Source organism: Nycticebus coucang, chromosome 10 (genome assembly GCF_027406575.1).
Source record: "Nycticebus coucang isolate mNycCou1 chromosome 10, mNycCou1.pri, whole genome shotgun sequence".
NCBI classification, from domain to species: Eukaryota; Metazoa; Chordata; class Mammalia; order Primates; family Lorisidae; genus Nycticebus; species Nycticebus coucang.
Window position 1 is genome coordinate 121,190,102 of NC_069789.1, and position 23,493 is coordinate 121,213,594.

Genomic DNA, 23,493 nt, shown 5'->3' on the forward strand with positions numbered 1-23,493 from the left:
CCCAGCTCCTCCCCTCACTGGGAGATCCTAGACCTGCCCGGACCTCCGGTTGCTGCCCTCCCTGTGCTGGCTCAGCTCAGCCTCTTACTGGACTGGACACCTGCACGTTCACGCTCACCTGTCCACAGAACACCTCTCACACTCACCTTTCCCATAACACACTCCTCCTCCCCCAGAGTTCACACCCTTACGACGCACGCAACGCTCTCTCCTGTCACCCCCTCCCGCACACCACGACACCCACACCTTCGCACACTGCCCTTCTGCACAGCACACTCACCCTCACACTCTCACACAATGTCCTTACCCTCGCACACAACCCCTTAGCCCTTTACCAAACGCCCACAACCTCTCACCCAACTCCCACCTGCCTCCACAACGCAATCGCACTCACGCTCAACCCCTCCCGCCCTCGCCCCTGCCCTCCTTTCCCCTCCTCTCTCCAGCGCGCTTACCCCCACCGTTCCCCTCCGTACCCTCCCCCATTGTCTGGTGGCCTCCTTGCGGTCTCCCCCTCCCCTCCCCGGCCCCAGCCCCGCCCCCGCCTCGGCGCCCCGCCCCAGGGCGGGCAGGGGGCGGGGCTCAGGGGGCGGGGCGGGAGGCGCGGGCGGTGCAGGTGCCGGGCCGGGAGCGAGCGGCGGCGGTGGCGGCGGCGGCACCATGGGCCGGGCCCGGCGCTTCCAGTGGCCGCTGCTGCTGCTGTGGGCGGCCGCGGCGGGGCCAGGTAGGGTTGGGGGCTGGGGCAGCCAGGCCGGGCTGGGGCGAGGGGCGCGCCGCGGTGACAGCCGGATCGCCTAGGGGCCGCAGAGGCCGAACAATGCGCGCGGGCCGGGCCGGGAGCCGGGAGCTGGGAGCTGGGAGCCCGGAGCCGCGAGCGGGGGAGGGGGCGCGGGCTCCGGCCGCCGTGCCGCAGCCCCCCCACCCCGCACAGGCCCGCTCCGGCGGGGACAAAGGGCCTGAGCCCACCCCCCCTCCAACAAGCCCGCCTTTCCCAGGCTGGTCCTGCTGTCCTACTGTCCGATCTCTGCGTCCCTCTGTCCACCCGTCTCTGGATCCCTTTATCTCTTTGCTTGTTCCCCTAGTCTTGTCCTCTGTGCCTCAGTGTCGACTCCTGTCTCTCCTTCCGTCTGTCTCCCTTTCTCCTTGCCTCCCTGTTCCCCATCTCTCTATCCTGTCTTTGTCCCCTACCTCTGTCCCCTGGTCTCTATCCCCTTTTTCTGGGTCGCTTACCCCCCACCCCCGTCATCCTCTTTATTCTCTGTTCCCCTGTATTTCTGCCCTCCCTGTCTGCCCCTATTCTCCATGTAGTCCTATCTTGCTGTCACCCTGTTTCTCTGTCCCTTATTCTCTGTCCCCCATCTGCTCCATCCCCTTGTCTCTCTGTGCCCATCTTTCGGTCACCCATTTCTCTAGCTCCTCTGTCACCTCTCTCCCTCTTTCCCCCTCTGTTCCACTGTTTCCCTGTCCTCATCTCTCTGCCTCCTCTCTACCCTTGCAACCTCCATCCCATCCTTCAGTCTTTTCTCTCTGTGTTCCCTCCGTGCCCCTGGAGGGGAATTGAGTCAGGCAGGGCAGCATAAAGAGCCCTGAGGGGGAAATGTCTTGTGTATGTGTGTGGGGAAGTGGGAATGAGGAATCTTGGTGTGTAGGCACACACCTGGATTCAGCAATTGCCTTCCCAAACCCTCCTCACCCATTCACACATCCAGGCTTGACTTACAGAGAAGCCCCCTCCAGGACACCCAGGGAGCTATCCACACATCCTTAACACACACCCCAAGGAACAGATCTTTGGAGGTGAGGTGCTGGAGATAGCCTAGATAGGGTGACCCTGAAGCTGGGGACAAGGTCAGGAAATGTCACCCATACACAATCTCACACTGCGTGTGTCTTGAACCTGTCATGGGTCACCCACTTCCTAGTAGGTAAAAGCCATTCTTTGGAGGAGCAGATTATTGAGAGGTGGCTGGGCAAAAGCAGGAGGGCTGGATGTTCTGTAGAAATTTGGAGAGGCCTTGTAACCAGGTAACACAGGGCTGCAGGCCTGAGTTTAAATCCTGGCTCTTGCCATTTGCCACAGCAGCCAACAGTAAACATCCCTCTCTCCTGGCTTCAGTTTCCCTTTCTGTAAGGTGAGGATGTTGAACTCAGTGACCTGAAAGGGAATCCCAGCTCGGACTGTGAAGGGGTTTGTGGCAAGTTGAGTGTGGTACACTGCCCCACTCCAGGGTTTGAAGCATAGCTTCCCAACCTCCTGTCAAGACAAGGGGCAAGACTGACCTCTCACTCTCTGCCTTTCTCTCTCCTGTAGCCTGTGATTGCTTCAAAACTTTCATCACCACCACCCTTCTTTGCAACAGACAGGTCACAGTTTCCCAGATGAGAACTTTGGTATCTTAGCTACATTTCGATCAAATTTTATTTTTCTTTATTTAATTTTTAGGCTAAAAACTAGGCTCATAGAATCCTGGAGACAATGAATGCAGTAAACAGAACCTGAGGGTAGCTTAGGATGTTGACATCTTTAGCGACTCAAATCCAGATGCTTTTAGAATCTTGACACCTTAGAATTTCTAGAACCGTGATAGTGCTAGCATTCTAGCATCTTAACAACTGTAAAATTCTGAAATCTTGATCTTTAAGTTCTTGGATCTTGACATCTCTGGCGTCTAGTATCTTGACAGCTTAGACTGATAGGACTTTGGATTCTCAGAAGCAATATAGCCTAAGATGACCACCTGCCCAGTTCAAGAATCCTTTCTCCAGCACTTCTGGGAAATAGCTCTACAGCTTTGTCCCTTGTTTGATTTTAAAGTCACTACTTCCTGGCACCCTAATCCTCTCTTAAACCTTCTCTAAATTAAATGGTGTGGGGCTTTATACTAGCTACTAAGAGAGCTAGTAGCTTAGTGATGCAGGAAGAGCTCTGGGCTGGGAGCTAAGGAACTTGGGTCCCATCCTTATCAGGCCTCTGGTATAATTTTGTCAGTCTTTATCCCTATCTGACTCTCATTTTCCCCTTCTGTGAATCATGGAGTTGGGAGCTGTATAGCACCTTTGGAGGGCCCTTCCTGCTTTCCTTGTCACTGGATATTTCTGAATGGCCTTGGCCACCAAATTTTAGAGGGTATCAATTATCCCTGTAGTCACCCTCTTCCCCTCTCACTTTGCCCAGCCAGCAGGAGTGGGAATAGGAGATGAGGACCATTTGTGCCCTTCCAAAAATGTATTCTCTCTTTCCTGGCTCACTCTGGCAAGAATACCAGAAGAGGATGATAAGACTTATGCCAAAAGAAAGAAGAGTCTGAGGTGGGCAGGAGAGAGGAAGTGAGAAAGAGAGAGAGATGGTTTGCCTTCCCAGATATGCACACAGGCAGAGACAGGGATCCACAGGCCAGAAATTGGGTAGAACAGAAAGAAGCAGAGAAAGCAGATATACAGATATAAAGAAAGAATAGAGAGGGTGTTAAGAGTTGGGGGGCCCTGTGGAAGGGGGGGTTGTTGTTCCCAAATATTGTTTCCCTCCCAGTATGACTCACTTTTCCCTGCTGAAATTCTGACCAACCACTCTAAGAATGGGGGGACCCTCCCCCCATTGTGAGTCACCCTAAGGAATAGTTCTTCAGAGATTTCTATCACTGAACCCCCCACCCACCCATGAGCTAGATGCCTGAGTCCCCAGAGCCTGGGCGTGGGGGTCAGGTTTCGCAATGGATTCCAAGACCTTAGACACAACAGGGCTGGAGCCCAAGGGTGGGTTAATGTCGTGCGAGCCTGGCCTGTCCCCATCTTGGAAACACAAAGGCAGCTTTCTCTCTCTGAGATGGGGCGGGGAGGTCCTGGAGACAGTCAGACCTGCCAGCATCCAATGGCTTGTGGCACCAGGACCCAAGCACCCACTGGTCTCCGCCTATGCAGACCCCAGGCCCACAGGAACCAGGCACCCAGGCTCTTCCACATGTACCCAGTGGAGCAAGGGGCAAGGGCAGAGCCTGGGCTCTTCTGGGAAGGGGGTGAATAGAGGACACTGGGGGTGGAGGATTGGACAGTGGCAGCTCAGTGCTTGCTTGTACCCTTCCCAGAGTTGGAATTCCTCTCCACCCCACACCCGGGAAGAACCTCGGAGGACTCCCTGACCCCTGGCTGGGCCTGAGGCTTGGAATCCAGGGAGTCCTGAATATCCCAGGAATGTGGGGCCACTGGGGGGACTTTGTGTGTGAAGCTGCTGACTCACCTCTACGCCCCCACCTGATGCCTAGGTCCCTAGAAAGGAGTGGGACAAAGGACTGAGAAAAGGCAAAACTGTGGTTCTAGGAGTTGAGGACTGTGGACTTAGAGTCAAAAGTTTCCAGGAGTGGAGGGTTTTGGGGTCCCAGACTCTTGGGCCTGAGGGAGGAGGGCTGAGGGCCCAGACCCCTGGGTCTAAGGGAGGAGGGGCTGGGGCTGGACCCCTGGGTCTGAGGGAGGAGGGATTGCGGTTGGACCCCCAGGTCTGGGGGAGGAAGGGGCTGGGACTGGACACCCAGGTCTGAGGGAGGAGAGGCTGGGCCTGGATCCCTGTAGGGGTCTGCAGGAAGAAGGCCTGCGGCCCGGATGGGTCTGAGGGAGGAGGGACTTGGGCTGGGACACCCCCCCTCCTGCCCCCCAGTCCGAGAGCTGGGGCTGGACTCCCCCAGTTGAGGGAGGAGGGGCTGGGGCTGAACCCCTGGGTGTGAGGGAGGAGGGGCTGGGCTGGACCCTGGGTTTGAGGGAGGAGGGGATGGGGGCCTGGGGTCTGAGGAAGGGGAAGCTGGGATCTTAGATTCTCAGATCAAAGGTAGGAAGGTGCCAGGGCCTTGAACTCCTGCTTCCTGAAGGAGAAAGGGGCTGAGAGTCTGCACTCCTAAGTCTCAAGGGAGGAAAAGGAGGGAGGGGTGAGAGTACAGACTTCTAGGTTCTGAGACAGGAAGGGGCTGGGGGGGTTCCACTGCAGGTTTCTGAGGGAGGAGGGGCTGGGACCCTGATGCCTAGGTCCTCCGAATACAGGCGCCTTCAGAAGCCTGAGCAGGGGAAGAATTGACGCTTTGTGCGAGGATGTTCGGACTCCGCCATTGATGGGGGGCCGAGGGGAGGGTTGGTTAGGATCAGGGATGTACCACATCCCTAGGGGAGGAAAAGGGAAGGAGGCATGATGCAAGGAGCCCCCTGGGGAGTGGATACAGAGGGGGTGGCTGTGACCTTCCCAGAAACATGACCTTGAGACTCCCTTGGGTATCTGCTGACTCAGGACCCAGGAAGTGCTCCCCCATCCTGCTTAGTCTCCGTGGAAACATCCACCAGCTGTGTACTCTGGACCCCCAGCTCCTAGGTCCTGAAGGAGGAGGGGTTTGAAGGCCCAGACTTCTGGGTTTAAGGGGAGAGAAAGCTGGGAGCTCAGACTCTTGGGTTTGAAAGAAGAGGACTCTGAGGGCTGGGACTGCTGGGTACTGACTGGACAGGGTGCTGGGGGCCTGAACTTCTGAAGCCTGAGAGAGGAGGTAGTTGAGACCTGGATTCCTGAGTCTAAGGGAGGAAGAGCCTGGGGTCCTAGACTCCTGATGAAGGAGAGGCTGGCAACCCAGACTTCTGGGTCTTGGGAGAGGAGGTCGTTGGGAGCTGGATTCTGGGGTCTGTATACATCACCTGCTCAGCCACTCTGTCCTAAACTCTCCCCATCCCTTTTGCCAGGCACTATCCCCATGACGACCTCTGGCTGTCAACACAGTTTAAAGGGCCAGTGCCCCAGTCCCAAAAGCTCAACCCCTCTCTGACCAGAAAGTCCCGCCCCCACCACCCCCCAAACCCCTGAAACAAAAGCTCCTGGGATATTAATATTCCAAGCACAGACACTGTTGCTTACTGACTCCTCAGGAGGGGGAGGGAATAAGACAAAAGCCCCCACCCTCACCCCATGTGCACCCTCAAGCAGAAAACAAGGGATAGATTTGGGGGTGGCAGGTCCAAAGGACTTGATGGCTCCCATGAGATGCTAAGTTTTGCCACTGACTTGCCTGAGACCCTCTGAGCCTCATTGTCCACATCTGTGAAATGGGGGTCTAGCATTGGACTAGCTCTGAGGGTCAGAATCCAGGGATAGGCTTTGGGATGTTTTTAAAAGCGCCAGAATGTGCATGCCAGTTTTCACGTGCATGGGCAAATTTCCAGAGGTATAATAACAACAGCCTTGCAGAGAGGCTCTCTGTGCTGAAGGGCCTGGGCTAATCCCAATAAGGCAGACACTAAGGGATGCATACTAGTGTCATCCCTATTTTATAGATTGGGGAACTGATGCTCAGAGAAGTGAGGCCACTTGCCCAAAGTCACACAGATGGCAAGGGGTTAAGCTGGGATCAACCAAGGTGTTTAATATGAGAATAATGATGTCATTAATTTGCTGTGAGGACTCGGCGCCCATAGCACAGTGGTTATGGCACCAGCCACATACACAGAAGTTGATGGGTTCAAACTCAGCCCAGGTCAGCTAACCAGCAATGACAACTGCAACAAAAAATAGCCAGGCGGGGCGGCGCCTGTGGCTCAGTTGGTAAGGCGCTGGCCCCATATACCGAGGGGGGCGGGTTCAAACCCGGCCCCGGCCAAACTGCAACCAAAAAATAGCCGGGTGTTGTGGCGGGCGCCTGTAGTCCCAGCTACTCGGGAGGCTGAGGCAAGAGAATCGCTTAAGCCCAGGAGTTGGAGGTTGCTGTGAGCTGGGTGAGGCCACGGCACTCTACCAAGGGAGACATAGTGAGACTCTGTCTCAAAAAAAGAGAAAATTTTGGTGTGAGGCTGAAGTGAAATCCTGTCTGACATATGCAGTTCATTCACCAAACTCCACAGACATTTCTCAAGTGCCAGGCACAGTTCTAGGCAACAGGGGTGCAGCAGTAAACCCAGCAGATTACATCCCTGCCTTCATGGAGTGTTTATTTTAGTAATGGGGGAGAAACAGACAAAACAAACAAATTATTCAGATAATTTCAGTGAAATGTCCTGAAACTTTTATAGATGAAATAAAACAATAATGAGGAAACAAAGTGTTCTGGAGGTGTTCTGGATGGTATGGGGAGTGAGAGAGGGCGTCTCTGAGGAGGTGTTGGTATAATCTCAGACCCTGAGTGTAACAGGAGGCAGCTCTTGGGGGACGTGGGGAGAAGAACATTCCAGGCAGAGGGAAGAGCAAGTGTAAAGGCTCCGAGGTGGGACCCAGCTCAGCGTGTTTGAGGGACACTGAGGCCAGTGAGCCTGAAGTGAAGTGAGGTGAGAGGGGCCAGGCCATGTAGCCCCTTGAAGGATTGGGAAGGAGTCTTGATTTTATTCTAAGTGTAATGGGCAGCCATATGCAGTTTAAACAGAGAGGTGAATTGATCTGATTTCCTATTTTGAAAAATCCATCTGGCCACTGTGTGGAGAATGGCCTTGAAGGAGGCAGACACAGAAGCTGAGAGACCCATAAAGTAGGCTCTTGAAGGGTCCAGGTGAGTGATGATGTTGCTGGATATGGGTGAGGGTAGGAGAGGTAGACAAACACGAATAGATTTGGCATTTGTTTTGGTGGTAGAATGGACATATATTGCTGATAGGATGCATGTTAGGGGTGAAAGAAAGGAGAACTTTAATGATTTCCAGATTTTTGACCTGAACGACTGGGTGGAGGGTTGTGATATTTATTGAGATGGGGAAATGTGGTAAGGAGTATATCTGGGGCAAGGATTGCATGTACTGAGCTTGGTATTACAGGAGGTGCTAGATAAACCTCAAATAGTGGCTTAAATACACAAGTGCTGTAGTCTTAGCTGCTCAGGAAGCTGAGGTGGGAGGATCATTTGAGCCCAGGAGTTTGAGTTCAGCCTGGGCAACACAGCGAGATCCCATCTGTAAAATAATTAAATAAAAATAATAATGCCCAGTGCTATATTCAAATATAAAGGAAGGCTGGAAGGAGGAGTCCAGGGCTGTTACAACAGCCCTATGTCTTCACCAGAAACCCAGGCACCTTCTAGTTCTGGTTCTACCATCCTCTACTGCCCTTGTCCTCATGGTCCAATCTAGCTGCCTAAATTCCATACATCACATCCTAGTTCCAAGTATTACAGAGGTGACTTGGTAGAAAAGAGATTTGTCCCCTTTCTTTAGGAATTCCTCTCAAAAATACCACATGGCACTTTTTCTTATATCCAATTGTATAAAACTTTATCACATGGTCCCATTAAGCTGCAAGGAAGACTGAGCAATAGCCCTGCTGGACATACAGCAATCACAAAATACAATCAAGTTTGTTTTCTTTCTTTCTTTTTTCCTGCCTTCCTTCCTTTTCTTTCTTTTTTTCCTGAGGAGAAAGGGAAGAATGGATGTTGGGATAGGAAGCCAGCAGCCTCTGCCTCCACCCCCCAGAATTAATCTTTTCTACCTCTCAGCCCCCAAATTATGTTACCTACCCTCTTATGGGGAATATAACACTTTTGATGGGATATTACAGTGATTGGTGTTTATTGCTCCCTAAATCTTTTTTTTTTTTTTAGAGACAGAGTGTCACTTTATGGCCCTCGGTAGAGTGCCGTGGCCTCACACAGCTCACAGCAACCTCCAACTCCTGGGCTTAAGCGATTCTCCTGCCTCAGCCTCCCGAGTAGCTGGGACTTCAGGCGCCTGCCACAACGCCTGGCTATTTTTTGGTTGCAGTTTGGCCGGGGCCGGGTTTGAACCCGCCACCCTCCGCATATGGGGCCGGCGCCCTACCGACTGAGCCACAGGCAGGGCAGGGACTTCCTCTGACATGTCTCTAGATACCTAGCCCCTGAAAAAGTACCCATTGCTTAGGAAATACTTGAATGAACTGAAACAATGTAAGAAACATGAATAGTTAGCCACCATTTAAAGACAAATAACCAGATCTAATCATGACATTTCCCTGCTTCAAAACCTTCACTGGCCTTTAGGATAAAAGTGAATTGTCTTGACATTTGAGGCCTATCACAAGCATATCCCATGAACCCTTGCCAGTGCTTGCTACTACACCCAGACAGCCAAGAGTAGACATAGATGCAGGATATGGGATCAGAGAGATCTGGATGCAGAGGCTGGCTCTGACACTCTTGGCTGTGACCTTGGGCAAGTCATTTCATCTCTATAGGCCAGTTTTCTCATCTATAAAAATGGGGATTGGGGTTCGACGACTGTGGCTCAAGCGGCTAAGGTGCCAGCCACATACACCTGAGCTGTGGGTTCGAATCCAGCCCGGGCCTGCCAAACAACAATGATGGCTGCAACCAAAAAATAGCTGGGTGTTGTGGCAGGCGCCTGTGGTCCCAGCTCCTTGGGAGGCAGAGGCAGGAAAATCGCTTGAGCCTAGGAGTTGTAGGTTGCTGTGAGCTGTGATGCCACAGCACCCTACCCAGGGCGACGGCTTAAGGCTCTGTCTCAGAAAAAGGGGTGGGGGATTGGGGAAAAAATGGAGATTAATAATAGTGCCCACCTTATACAGGTACCATGAAGATTAAATGGAAATGATATATAATGCCCTTAGTGCATGGCCCAGCACAGCAAATGCCCAATAAATGGTAGCTATGGCGATTATTGCTATTGGGAAGATGACCATGATAATGATGGTGACACTGATGATGGTTAGTCTTAGCTTTTAGCTTTTCTCTAGGCTGCTTCCTCTGCTGGTGCTCCTTTCTAATCCCTCACCATTTTCCTCTGATGGATTAATCTATCACGGTAGGTTAACTGCTGTAACAAACAGCCCTGACATTTCAGTGGCTTAATAGAAAAGTATATTTCTTGCTTATGTCACAGTCTTATATAGGCAGGTCATGAGACCTGAGCTCCTTCCAGCTTGTGATCCTGCCCTCCTCCAGGCCCCTTGGTGGACTCTCCAGCAACCAGAATGAAGGGTGAGGAAGGTGGGCCAGGCTGGAAGGGGTGTTTCTCTCTTCCACCTATATCCCATTGCCCAGAAATCAGTCACATGGATCCACCTAACTAGAAAGGATGCTGGGAAATGTAGCCTAGTTGTGTATTGTGTCAGCTAGGGTGGAACAGACCACCCAAAACTTAGTGGGTTAAAACAGCTGCCACTTTGATCCAACATGGTAGCTCACATCTGTAATCCTAGCCTCTAGGAGACCAAGGCGGTTCCATCGCCAGAGCTCAGGAGTTCCAGACCAGCCTGAGCTAAAGCAAAACACCATCTCTACTAAAAATAGAAAAACTAGGCCAGGCAGGATGGCTCATGCCTGTAATCCTAGCACTCTGGGAGGCCGAGGAGGGTGGATAGCTTGAGCTCATGGATTCGAGACCAGCCTGAGCAAAAAGTGAGACCCCGTCTGAACTCAAAATAGAAAAACTGAGGCAAGAGGATCACTTGAGCCCAAGAGTTGGAGGTCGCAGTGAGCTATGATGACATGGCACTCTACCCAGGAAGATGGCTTGAGACTCTGTCTCAAAAAAAAAAAAAAAAGTAAATAAATAAAAATAAAAATAGAAAAACTAGCCAGGCATTGTGATGGGTGCCTATAGTCCCAGATACTTGGGAGGGTGAGGCAAGAGGATCACTTGAGCCCAAGAGTTTGAAGTTGCTGTGAGCTAGGCTGATACCACAGCACTCTGCCCAGGGCAACAAAGTGAGACTATGTCAAAAAAAAAAAAAAAAGGAGTGAGACCCCGTCTCAACTAAAAATAGAAAAATAATTAGCTGGGCATTGTGGTAGATGCCTGTAATCTCAGCTCTCAGAAGGCTGAGGCAGGAGGATTGTGTGAACCCAGGAGTTTGAGGTTGCTGTCAGCTAGACTAATGTCACTGCACTCTAGCCTGAGGAACAGAGTGAGACTCTGTCTCAAAAACAAAAAACACGAAAAAATCAACCACCAGCAATTTGGGATGGTTCAGGTGGGCAGATCTTCTCTTGGTTTCAACTGTAGTCACCTATGTGGCTGCAGTCTTCTGGTGGTACACCTGGGGATGACTGCACTCACAGGCTGGCAGTTGGTGCTGGCTGCTGGCTGGATTTCTTTCTCCCTGTGGTCTCTCATTTGCAAAGTGGTTAATTTCAGCACCTTAAGCAACAGTGTTAGGGCAGTAGAGGACAAGAGCAGAGAAGCTACTAGTTCTTTGCAGGCCTAGGCTCCAGAATGCTTACAGTATCACTTCTAGCAAATTATATTGATCAAAGCAAATCACAATGCCTTCCCAGACTAGGGAGGGGCAAAGTGCCTTCTCTGGAAGGAATGGCAAAGGCAATTTGCAAAGGGCATGTCCAGAAGACACGGGAAGAATATTATGGTCACTTTGGCAGACAAGTTACGTGTCCAGGTGTGACGGCTGAAGTTGGGTAGACATACAACACTATTCCACACCTCGTGAATTTCTACTTCCAGAGCCCTCTCTAACCACCCATCTCTCTAGGCCCGTGGTTCTCAACCTTCCTAATGCTGCAACCCTTTAATATAGTTGCTGTGGGTCATGACCCACAGGTTGAGAACCGCTGCTCTAGGCAATTCCTCTCTCCCCTTCCGCTGGGCTCCTAGTACACCCTTACGGCCCCCACTAAAGCATCTACTACTGAATCTTGACTGCAGCTCTTCTGGAGTAGGAAGCAGACTTCCTGCATGTCTTGGACTCTAGCCCACAGGAAATGTTGGGTGTAATGAACTGAAGGAGAGGGGAAAGAGAGGGATTGGGGAGTTAGATGGGAGAGGGAGCAGAGGGAGAAAGAAAAGATTTAATTGCAGCCCTCCTTGAGTCTCCTATCCTGTTTCTGTCTAATGGTTCAGGGGCGGGGCAGGAAGTACAGACAGAGAATGTGACAGTAGCTGAGGGTGGCGTGGCTGAGATCACCTGCCGTCTGCACCAGTATGATGGGTCCATAGTTGTCATCCAGAATCCAGCCCGACAGACCCTCTTCTTCAATGGCACCCGTGGTGAGTTCTGGGGATAAGAAACCTGAGTTATGAAGAAAGAGAGGGCTGGGCCTGGACTCCTGTGTCCTGAAAGAAGAGGCAGCTGAAGAGTCTGTATTCTTGGGTCTGAGGAAGAAAGGGACTGGGGTCTTGAATCCTGGGGTTGCGGGCATGAGAACCCCAAGGAGTATATAGTTGGACACCTCCGACACTTAGGTATGGCTGGAGAAGAGGCCAAGGGCTGTGCTCTAAGCTCCTGGAGGAAGGATGGGACTCTTGAAGCCAGGATTCCCCAAGTTCACGCCTACCCTTTGACTCTCTCTAGCCCTGAAGGACGAACGATTTCAGCTTGAGGAGTTTTCCCCTCGCCGGGTGAGGATCCGGCTCTCAGATGCCCGCCTGGAGGACGAGGGGGGCTACTTCTGCCAGCTCTACACGGAGGACACCCACCACCAGATCGCCACTCTCACTGTACTAGGTAATGCCTTCCGTCTCTTGGACCTATCCCCTGCTCCTTTCTTCTCTGCTTCCCTCTTCTCCTAAGACCTTCTGCCTCTGGCTGATTTTAATATCCTGGACATCCGGCTCCAGTAAATACAGCCGGCCTTCCCAGCCTCTGTCTTTGGCTTCTGCCACCTGGGACCCTGGTTCTCTTTTGGTCTCTGGGATCCGGCAGCCTGATTGCTTTGAACCCACTTCGGAGCCCATCTCGACGCCTTCTTTAATTCCATTATCCCTCTTCTCCCTACGGCAGTGGCCCCAGAGAATCCCGTGGTGGAGGTCCGGGAACAGGCGGTGGAGGGCGGCGAGGTGGAGCTCAACTGCCTGGTTCCGCGGTCCCGCCCGGCCGCCACCCTGCGCTGGTACCGAGACCGAAAGGAGCTCAAAGGTAACCCGGTAGGGATGCTAGGGTAGGGTGGGGGCGGGGCTTGAGAGGAGGTGGGGTTCCCGGAGGCCGGGCTCAGCCCAGACTGGTTTCATATGTGAGCGGGGCTTGGAGAAAAGCGCACCATTTCCAACAGAGCTACCTTTAAATAGGTAGCTACTGAATGAGTTATACATATAACTCATTGTATGTATAGAAAGTCTGGTAGTGAAAGAGGTAAGAGCTTTGGGAAGAGGCACGTGGGCTTGGTTTGGGGAGAGGTGTGGTTCCGCGGTTGAGGCGAGGCCTGTATGTACGGGGCGGGGCTTAGCTAACATCCTGCTTTGGGATTGGCTGAGGGAGTGGGCGGAGCTGGAATCGCTGCCTGACTATTGGCGGGGCGCGGCAGGAGTGAGCAGCGGCCAGGAAAGTGGCAAGGTTTGGAGTGTTGCTAGCACCGTGCGGTTTCGAGTGGACCGCAAGGACGACGGCGGTATCATCATCTGCGAGGCGCAGAACCAGGCGCTACCCTCCGGACACAGCAAGCAGACGCAGTACGTGCTGGACGTGCAGTGTAAGTGCCTAGCAGGCTGGCACCTAGGGGGTCCCAACGCCAGCTGTCCGTCCCCGGGAGGGTCCCCAGCCCCGCGTGATGACCCAGAAACCATTCTCTCTTCTTGCGTTCCCCCAAAGACTCCCCCACGGCCCGGATCCATGCCTCCCAGGCTGTGGTGAGGGAGGGAGACACGCTGGTGTTGACGTGTGCTGTCACAGGGAATCCCAGGTGAGCTCTAGGGCCCGAGACTCCTGGGTCCTGGTGAGACGAGAACTGGGGATCTAGACACCAGATTTAGACTCCGGAGTCTCCAGGAGGGGCCTGGACTTCTGGGCCCCGAGGGAAGAGGGGTCTGGAGGCTCAACCTCCTGAATCCTGAGGATGGAGGCTGTGCGCCCCGCGGATTCTGAGAGTGGAAGTGTGTGGAGAGGACTAGGATATCAGAGACTGGTGATGGGTGGAAACTGGGCCTGGTACTGTTGGTTTTCCGGGAAGGAAAGCGGTGGTAGGGAGCCTCCTGTTTGGAGATCCTTGCAGGCCTAGATTACTGACTGACATGTCAACATTGTGTGCTGGCACCTGAGTTCTAGGAACTCTCACTGTATTTTACCGCCTCCCAGGCCAAACCAGATTCGCTGGAACCGTGGGAATGAGACTTTGCCCGAGAGGGCGGAGGCCGTAGGGGAGACGCTCACGCTGCCGGGTTTGGTATCTGCGGATAATGGCACCTACACTTGCGAGGCATCGAACAAGCATGGCCACGCGAGGGCGCTCTATGTACTCGTGGTCTACGGTGAGGGCAGGCTGCAGTGGATAGAGGGCTGAGGGGGGCGGGCATAGGCCAAGAGACTATGTAATTTGGGGGTGAGGGGGTGAACAGCCAACAGAGTTTTACAATTCTGGGGCCAGAGTTCACCAGCGGTTCAAATTCCGATGGGCTGCATTCTATTGCAGGTAACATAATCTGTCTGCGCCTCAGTTTCCTCATTGGTGGAAATAAACAATAGCACCTGCCTCATAATTATATGACCTAAATATGTAAAGCAGTTGGAGTAGCCCCTCACGCCTAATAAGTGTTATATGTTTAGCTCTTATTACGATGGGGCAGGAAGTTTTTTTTTTTTTGAGAGTCTCATTTTGTTGCTCTCAGTAGAGTACTGTAGCATCATAGCTCACAGCAACCTCAAACTCTTGGGCTCGAGTGATCCTCTTGCCTCAGCCTCCCAAGTATCTGGGACTATAGGGACCCGCCACAATGCCCGGGTATGGGGCAGGAATTTTAGAAGTGATTTGGTCCTAGCCCAGCATTTTACCTGATAACGTTTTAGACAAGGGCAAGGATTTTAGACCTGTTTCTTGGACTTGGACTTTTTCTTTAGTGGGAGAAAAACTGAATCAAATGAAAAGGGATATGCTGCTTCTGTTCTTTGAGGTGCAGGGAGGAAGGTGAGGAGGAAGGTAGTGTATTAGCAAAATGACTTGGGGAGGGATCAGGTAGTATACAAACCAACACGCATTGTTTTGAGAAAGTGGAGCATCTAGAAAGAGGGAGCTATAAGAAGGAAACTAGGTGGCATTAGGTTTTGAGGGGCTTGGCACATAAAGGTTAGACGTGATTTGCAGAACGGTTTAAGTGCATGGCAGCAATGGGTGGACAGAAACCGTCCTGGGATTGACTTGCTTCTGTACCCTACCCCTGTCCCTCTGGCAGACCCCGGTGCAGTGGTAGAAGCTCAGACGTCGGTTCCATATGCCATTGTGGGCGGCATCCTGGCACTCCTGGTGTTTCTGATCATATGTGTGCTAGTGGGCATGGTTTGGTGCTCTGTACGGCAGAAAGGTAAGTGGGGGCGGGGCCTTAATATGTATGGTTGGTTGTGAGATTCAAAGGAGGCAGGGTGAGAACCAGGACTGTAAGTGTGTGTGTGTGTGTGTGTGTGTGTCTGGACCCAGAATTAGAAATCAGGGGACCTGAGGCCAAGATTCCAAGGGAGGAGGGCTTCTGGCCCAGTACTCCAAAAGGAGTGGAACTTAGAAGCTGAATTAAGAGCATGGATTTGAATTAAATAACTTACCTTCCTATTTGCTGAATTTCTTGGAAGCAGAGCAAGGGGATGCCACCAAGAGAAGGGCTAAATAAGGGTAGCTCTCTCTCTCTCTCGTTTTTAATAAGGGTAGCTCTTACCCTGAGCTTTTGGAGTCTTCCTAATTCTGTTTTTCCCTCTTTCTTTGCCACTATTTTGCTATTCCCTGCACATAACCCCCTATGTGTTCTGTTTCTTCCTTTTCATCTGGTGTCTGTCTTGTCTGTTTCCCTCCACCCCTATATTTCTGTTCATCTCCTGGGTCTACCTATGCTTTCCCTCCACTCTGGGGAGGGGTCTGTCACCCCCTCAGGTTCCTATCTGACCCATGAAGCCAGTGGCTTGGATGAGCAGGGAGAAGCGAGAGAAGCCTTCCTCAATGGCAGTGATGGACACAAGAGGAAAGAAGAATTCTTCATCTGACCCCACCCCCAATCCCAGGCCTGGGCCTGGGCTGGGATTCCCCCCACTGCCAGCTGCAAGGAACCAGCAAAGACATTTGCCAGAGTCTGGGATGGTGGGCTTCTCTCCCCACCACTAACACCTCAGACACTTTGGCAGGGATGGGGGTGTTAGAGGTCTGGATCTCTGCAAGGGCCAGAAGTAAGCGCCCAGAGGTCTGGGTCCCCCATGGGGCAGGGGCCAAAGGTCCAGAGCCCCCAAGTCCAGGGAGGGCAGTAGGGATTGGGTTAGGGGAAGATAACTGGGGGAAGGCCAGAGCCCCTAGGCTACAGAACCAGGTAATATGGGGAGGGGGTCAGATTCTGGGAAGGGTGGGTGGGCAGGGAAGGGGAACACAGATTTCTTTGGGGGTCTCAGACCCCATGCCAGCCATTGTAAGAGTTCCACAGAACTCTGGGCACCTCTTTGCAAAGCCATGTTTGCACGGTGGGAGGGGAGGGGCGGGGGAGGGCATGGAAACAGGGATTCTGTGTCTTTGTGTCATAACTTTGATGGGGACAGTGAGTGAGACAGCCCCAACCTTTTTCTCCAATCTTCCCTCTACCTATTTCCCCCACGTCTGTCCCACCCTTATTTGTCTCTGTCCACCCGTCCTAGGGGGGCCTTCCCCATCTCTCCTCCAGGCCCCCCGGGGAGGGGGAAAGGAGTTTGGGGGATGCGTGGTCTCTATGGTTTTATATATAATATATTAAAAAAAAAAATCAAAAATCTGTATGAAAATATCAGATTGCACCCCCTCCCCATTCCTGGCTTTTGCCCCCTTTTTCTTGTTTAGAACAAAAAAAAAAAAACACACATTTTGTACGGGCGGGAAGGGGAATGGGGAGGGGTTTGGCAATCCCACTAACCACCATTAAACTGAGGAGAGAACAAGTGCCAGGGTGGCTGTGTGTCTGTCCCTCTGCCCAGGGATGCACCACAGGGAGAACTAAGGGAGGTGGGGTGGGGGTGGGGGGTTGTAGAGAACAAAGTCTCCCTGGCCCCCTAAAGATCTGTCAAACTGTAGGTAGGGTAGCAATAGCCCCCCTCACATGTTTGCTGAAACATCACTTTCATGGGGCAGAGGATAATAGAGGAAAAATACACATATTTATTTTAACATGCATATATAGTACATGGGAACCCTTAGAATGAAGATGGGGTTCAGAATTTTAATGTTTTTCTGGTAAAATGGGTATGGGAGAGGGGAAAAGTTCTGTTGGCTTGGAGCCCATCACTCAGCAGTTAGGGGTCTGCTAAACAACAATGACAGCTACAACAAAGAAATAGCCAGGTGTTGTGGCTGGTGCGTATAGTCCCAGCTACTTGGGAGGCACAGGCAAGAGAATCGCTTGAGCCCCAGAGTTTGAGGTTGGTGTGAGCTGTGACACCACCAGCACTACCAAGGGTGACATAATGAGACTCTGTCTCCAAAAAAAAAAAAAGAAAAGAAAAGTTCTGTTGAGGGGCAATAAAGGATGCTAGGAAGAGGAAGAGAGATTAACTGATAAATAGTTCTCTTTGAAATTTGAATGAATCTGAAAGAGGGGACTTCTTAAAGTGTCAGGTGTGTTTTGGTCACATTCCTGGTCTCACTGGGAGGGGAAGAAAAGAACAATTGTTCACTAGGGGTGTCTAGTGTCTGGATCATTAGAAGATAAAATTTTGGGGGGGGTGCCAGTGGTGGGGGAGAGAGGTCAGGGAGACTGATGCTGCTGAAATCAGTCCAGCATGTAAAAATGCCTTATTTGGGAGTAAAATATAATTTCCTTCACAGGGGGAATGTGATGGTTGCTGGAAATACTCACTGGGAGTATTTCCACCCTCCCAGGAAACCTGGATTTTTTCCAGGCCACTTCTTCAGACAGATATTTATTAAGTTCTGTCTCTTTGGTAGCTACTGAGCTGTTCTGTCTCCATTCCCATCCTCATGGCCTGGACCCTCACCCTGATTTCCCCCATACTGTTATCATTCATCTCCAGGGGAATTTCAATTACATCTCACCTTGTCTCTGCCCCGTTCAAAATCTTTTCCTAGCTCCCCACCACCTGTAGATCAAGTCAAAGCTCTTTAGTCTCCTACTCCAGGGCCCACATTAATCCATCAAAATTTTAGATGTTTCATTCTAACTTTAGATTAAAAAATAGCCTCTTGGCTCAGTGCCTGTAGCTCAGCAGCTAGGGAACCAGCCACATACACCAGAGTCTGAGGGTTCGAATCCAAACTGGACCCACCAAACGACAATGACAACCACATCCAAAAAGTAGCTGGGCATTGTGGCGGGCACCTGTAGTCCCAGCTACTTGGGAGGCTGAGGCAAGAGAATCGCTTAAACCCAAGAGTTAGCGGCTACTGTGAGCTGTGATGCCACAGCGCACTGAGGGCGACATAGTGAGATTCTGTCTCAGAAAAAAACCAAGTCTTATTTGCCTGCTTCTGCTCAAAGTTCTGGAGAGTCCATAATGGATAAAACAGGTAAATGTTAGCTATAACAGTTTAGCACTAATCTGAAATTTGATCCTGTTCTAGGAACAGAGGACCCAAAATGAAAAAGGATGATTCCATTCTTAGCTTCCTGAAGCTTTCATGAAGAAAACATACTATGAGCAAAGAAGCAAAGAAACTTACATTCACATTGTGATAAGGACTATTAAGATAAAAAGCACAGTGCTGGGGCATGGTGGCTCACACCTATAATCCTAGCACTCTGGGAGGCCGAAGAGGGTGGATTGCTTGAGCTCAGGAGTTCAGCCTGAGCAAGAGTAAGACCCCCATCTCTACTAAAAAATGAAAAACTGAGGCAAAAGGATCACTTGAGCCCAAGAGTTTGAGGTTGCTATGAGCTAGGATGCCAGAACATTCTACTGAGGGCAAAAAAGTCAATCTCAAAAAAAAAGATAAAATGCACAGTGAGTGGGTGTGGGGTTCTGCTTTAACTTGTTATTATGGAAAACATAAAACACCCAGGAATAAACAGGACACTGAAGTCCCATGTACCTGATAAGTTGGGGAAAAGCTCAGTGGTGCTACATGTGAGGTGAGAAAAGAATTTCTCTAGACCAAGATTAGGATGTAGAGTATAAGTTTAATTTTATATTTTAGAAGGAGAGAGGTGAAAGAGAGAAAAGCAGGGAGAGGGCTTAGCATCCCAAAAAAAAGAAAGAATGCTTGCCCTGAGATTCAGGGGGTAGCTGAATTTAAGGGGGACAAAAAAAGGTAATTGTAGTCAAAGTCACTAGGTATTGTGAAAACTGGTCTATCTACTTTTCCTCTGGTAAAGTTGCAGACATACTCTGTTGTTCCTCCTAGACACTCTGGAACTGCTTGAGGCTTAATGGAACAAGTTCTAAAAGACAAAGACTGGTGAATGTAAAAAGAAGAAATTACATTTCCTTTTGGTCTGCTGGCTCCTCTGCGGTTTGTGAAAACAAATCCACAGGGTGCTCAAAAAAAAGGATTTATAAAATTGGTATTTAACTGTTACCAGCAAATTGAGGATTAGGTATTTTCATTATTTTTGTAATTTTTACAAAGGTTTTTTTCCAACCACTTAGGACCAATCCCGCTTTATCTATACCCCACTCAAATATAGAGGTGCTATTATAGATCAGGAAAAGTACCTCAGATTGACATCTGTGCCAACACATGAGCAGCTATTCTGAGAGCAGAGGGAAAAGCATTTTCAGGGAAAGGGGTCAGCAAGAGCAGAGACATGAGATGGTGAAGAAATTGAGATGTTTGAGGGGAAATGTGGCTGGAATGGTTAAAGAAAAGTGGTGGGCGAAGTCAAGAAATCTGAACGTGGGCCAGACATGTATAGCCTCTGAGGCCAATGACAAAAGAGTTTGGGTTTTATTATTATTATTTTTTTCTCTAAATGCAATGGGACGACATTGAAAAGTTTTAAGCCAAAATGTGACAAAGTCACTTTTCTGAAGACTGGAATGTTGCAATAGCTTCCCATACTTGGCATAAAGTCAACCCTTTAACATCACCCATAGGAGACTTCCCCTCCCCAATTCTGTGTTCCAGAAACGCTAAATTGCTTTCACTTTCTCAATCAAACCAAGCACGTTTTTGTTTATTTTTGCCTGTAGGCTTTTGCCCTTGCAGTTCCTCCGCCAGAAAAACTCCCATTCTGGTAGGCTGCCGTTCATACTTGTCTTAAAGACCACCAAGACTTGCAGAACCCCAGGCTAGGACAGGTGTCTCCAAGCCCCACCTACTCCTGGTCCGACCGTCTGGGTAGCAATTGTCTCATTAGGTTTATCTCCTTCCTTTTGGGCACCAAGAGGACAGGGGCAAGATTAGTCTAGTTCACTGCATAAATCATAGTGCCTACTAGCACAGGGCCAGACACGTAAAAGATCAATAAATATTTATCTGGTTGGCAGGGATCCCCGCCCTTGTATTCCCTTCGCAAACTGATTTTCAACTGAAAAAAGGATACCCACTTCCCGCTAGTCTGAACTCCCTGTGTGCAAGCGCGTTCACAGTCGCTCTCCTCCCCATATGCTAATCATTGCGCTCCGGGTAAGGCCTCTCCGGAGAATATGTAAATCACTCGTTCCAGTGAGGGAGGCCTTCCATTGTCCCGCGCTTGAATTATGCAAATAAGTAGGCCTCCGGTCCAGGATCTGGGCTGAGTAGGCGCCCTCCAGCCCCAATGCATCCCATATTTACAAGGCGCATTCCTGTTCTGTGCACGCACGCGCGAGCCCTGCAGCTCCTAGTTCTTTCAGGCCGCGGACTGTACCAAGTAAATCCAGGCAACGAGGGACAAAGCACATCCCGTGCGCGAGTCTCGTCCACAGCCCGACTGGGATAGCCCCTCTACGCGCAGTGCTGCAGGAACGGTCCACCTCGCCGCGCAAGCGCCCTAGGCTCCTGCGCCCCCTCCTACCCTACTTGCAACGCAGGCGCAGAGCCGGGGCGTGCAACCGCCACCGCAGAGCCGGAGAGGGGGTCTGCAGTGCCGGTGAGTGTCCGCTGCAGGGGTGCGCAGGGCATGTTGGGAGCGGCCGCTATGGCCCTGCTGCATGATGGGAGAGGCGGCTCTCGACACCGAAGAACGGGCGGCGATCTTGGGTTGTGATAGCCCGAGGGCGAGACTCACTCCCTTTTCTCCCCCCACGCGGCCCTGTACCGCCCTGGGGCATCCCGGGAAAACCGGACGCTCTGCCTTAAAGCATTGTGGGAGTCGGTCTGCTGGTCGTTATAGGACTGGTGCATTCTGGGACAGATTGTCCCAGCACCTTTGGGAAACCGATCCCTTTTGTCACACACCTTCCGCCGAACATCCTGGAAGCATGGAGTGCTTGTCTGTAGGGTATCTTGGAGGGTGATCGTTATAGGCCTGAGTCATCCCTGGAAGAATTGCCACAAGGAATTATGGGAACTGGTCCTTATTGTCGTGCAGAAGGTTTTGCTCCGGTTTCCTTGCCCTAGCATTCCCAAATAGATGCCTATTGTGTTCACGCGGGGCATCTTGGGTGTTGGTTGTTACAGCCTGGAGCATTGTGGGGTCTCTGGCAGTGTTTGTCTTATGGTAGTGAAGTAGCTTAAATTTATGCTTGGGAGTTAGTTGAGCCACCATAGGTGAGTGGGACTTGTGCACCAACGGATGCCTCCACTTGACAGCTGGGATACTCTGGAAAGGGCCCTGTGTGGGGGAGAGAGGTGGGAAAGGGTAGGCTGGTGGGCATTGTCTCCTGATAATCTCTTCAGAAGTCCTGATTGTCTTTGGTGTATGGTTGCGGGATAAAATATGGAATGCTTGGATGGCGCCTGTGGCTCAAAGGGGTAGAGCGCCGGTCCCATATGCCGGAGGTGGCGGGTTCAAACCCAGCCCTGGCCAAAAAAAAAAAAAAATATATATATATATATATATATATATATATATAGAATGCTTTGTTAAATTTGAATTTCAGATATATTATATTTTATTTATCTTTTTGAGACAGTTGCATTTTGTCGCCCTTGATAGAGTGCTATGGCATCATAGCTCACAGCAACCTCAAACTCTGGGCTCAAGTGATTCTCTTACTTAAGCCTCCCAAGTAGCTGGAACTATAGGCAACAAGACCCAGCTAATTTTATTTTATTTTATTTTATTTTTTTAAGACATTGTCTCAATTTGTTGCCCTCAGTAGTGTCGTGTCACAGCTCCCAGCAACCGCCAAACTCTTGGGGTTCAGCGATTCTCTTGCCTCAGCCTCCCAAGTAGCACTGGCCCCAGCCACAACACCTGGCTATTTTTAGAGATGAGGTCTGGCTCTGGCTCAGGCTGGTCTCCAACTTGTGAACTCAGGCAATCCACCCACTCTCCCTATAATGATTACAGGTGTGAGCCACCATGCCCACCCCAACAAATTATGTTTTAGAAAAGTATGTCCCAAGTATCACATGAAACATGTATATTAGTTATTTGTTGCTTATTTGAAATTCAGATTTAACTGGTGACCTCTATTTTTATTTGGCAAAGCTGGTAATCTTATCCTGGCATAAAGTAGAATTTCCAAATTAAACGTGGCCCTACAGACAGTAAGGTATCATAAGAACCCTCTGCCAATGCTTTCTGTCCTTTAAAAGGCCGGATCCAAGTGTCATGTTTAGGACTTCCCCAGCTAATGATGCCTGTGCTCCTATGCCACAGGCTCCTGTAGACTTCAATCTGAATTTTTTCTTAGTCTCTAGCATTCAAACCTTGATTATAGGATTTGAAGGGACTGTGTATTGTGCACCATTGTAGCCCCAGTGCCTGCCATAAGCCTTGGTGTGTATTAAGTGCAGCTGGCCAGGTGTGGTCGCTCACACCTGTAATCCTAGCACTCCAGGCAGGAGGATCCCTTGACCTTAGGAATTTGAGACCAGCTTGAGCAAGAGCAAGACCCTGTCACTAATAAAAATAGAAAAAATTAGCTGAAACTGAACACCATCTCCCATCACTGAAAGTAGCACTAAGACAGGGAGGGATGTTGCTGCCCTGCATTCATAATCCAACTCTGCCACTAATAGGCTGAGTGTCATTGGGGAAATCATTTTCCCAGTTACATCCTACTTACAATTGTACAAGTGAAAAAAAAATCTAGAGAATTTAGTAAATTTAATTCTTTGGAAAAGTAATGTCTTGCTATGCCTGTAGTCCTAGCACTCTGGGAGACCAAGGCGGGTGGATTGCTTGAGCTCAGGAGTTGGAGACCAGCCTGAGCAAGAGGGAGACCCTGCCTTTACAAAAAGAAAAGATTGTGGTTTGTTGCAGAATTTGGGGCATGGCAAATAAAGGCTCTTAAAAAAAAAAAAAAAGAAAGAAGAAGAAAAAATTATCTAAGCATTGTGGTGGGTGCTTTTAGTCCCAGCTACTCAAGGGGCTGAAGCAGGAGGAACACTTGCACCCAGGGGTCAGAGGTTGCTGTGAGATAGGCTGAGGGCACAGTGCTCAGCTAGCTGAATGCAGCAGAGGCTGCCAGGCCCTTAACTAACCGACCTTGCATGGCTGTATACCATCAGGGAGTACAACATGAGACAAAAGAAGTGTGTAGGGGGTTTGTTGGTAAAGAGGGAAAGAAAGGAAAAGAGTGAAGGAAGCCTTCCTGGGATAGGCAAAACAGTAGTTGGGCTGCAAAGA

The 23,493-nt window shown here is 50.6% G+C and overlaps 1 protein-coding gene across 1 annotated transcript; it reads left to right on the forward strand.

The window, feature by feature from the left end:
- Positions 1–577: 577 nt before the first annotated feature.
- On the forward strand, positions 578–16,759 carry CADM4 (cell adhesion molecule 4). Its single transcript, XM_053607135.1, has 9 exons — positions 578–724; positions 11,794–11,940; positions 12,245–12,397; positions 12,674–12,808; positions 13,194–13,358; positions 13,478–13,568; positions 13,961–14,133; positions 15,052–15,180; positions 15,738–16,759. Exons 1-9 carry the CDS (start codon positions 661–663, stop codon positions 15,845–15,847), a joined length of 1,167 nt encoding a protein of 388 aa, XP_053463110.1. The 5' UTR covers positions 578–660; the 3' UTR covers positions 15,848–16,759.
- The last annotated feature ends 6,734 nt before the right edge of the window (positions 16,760–23,493 follow it).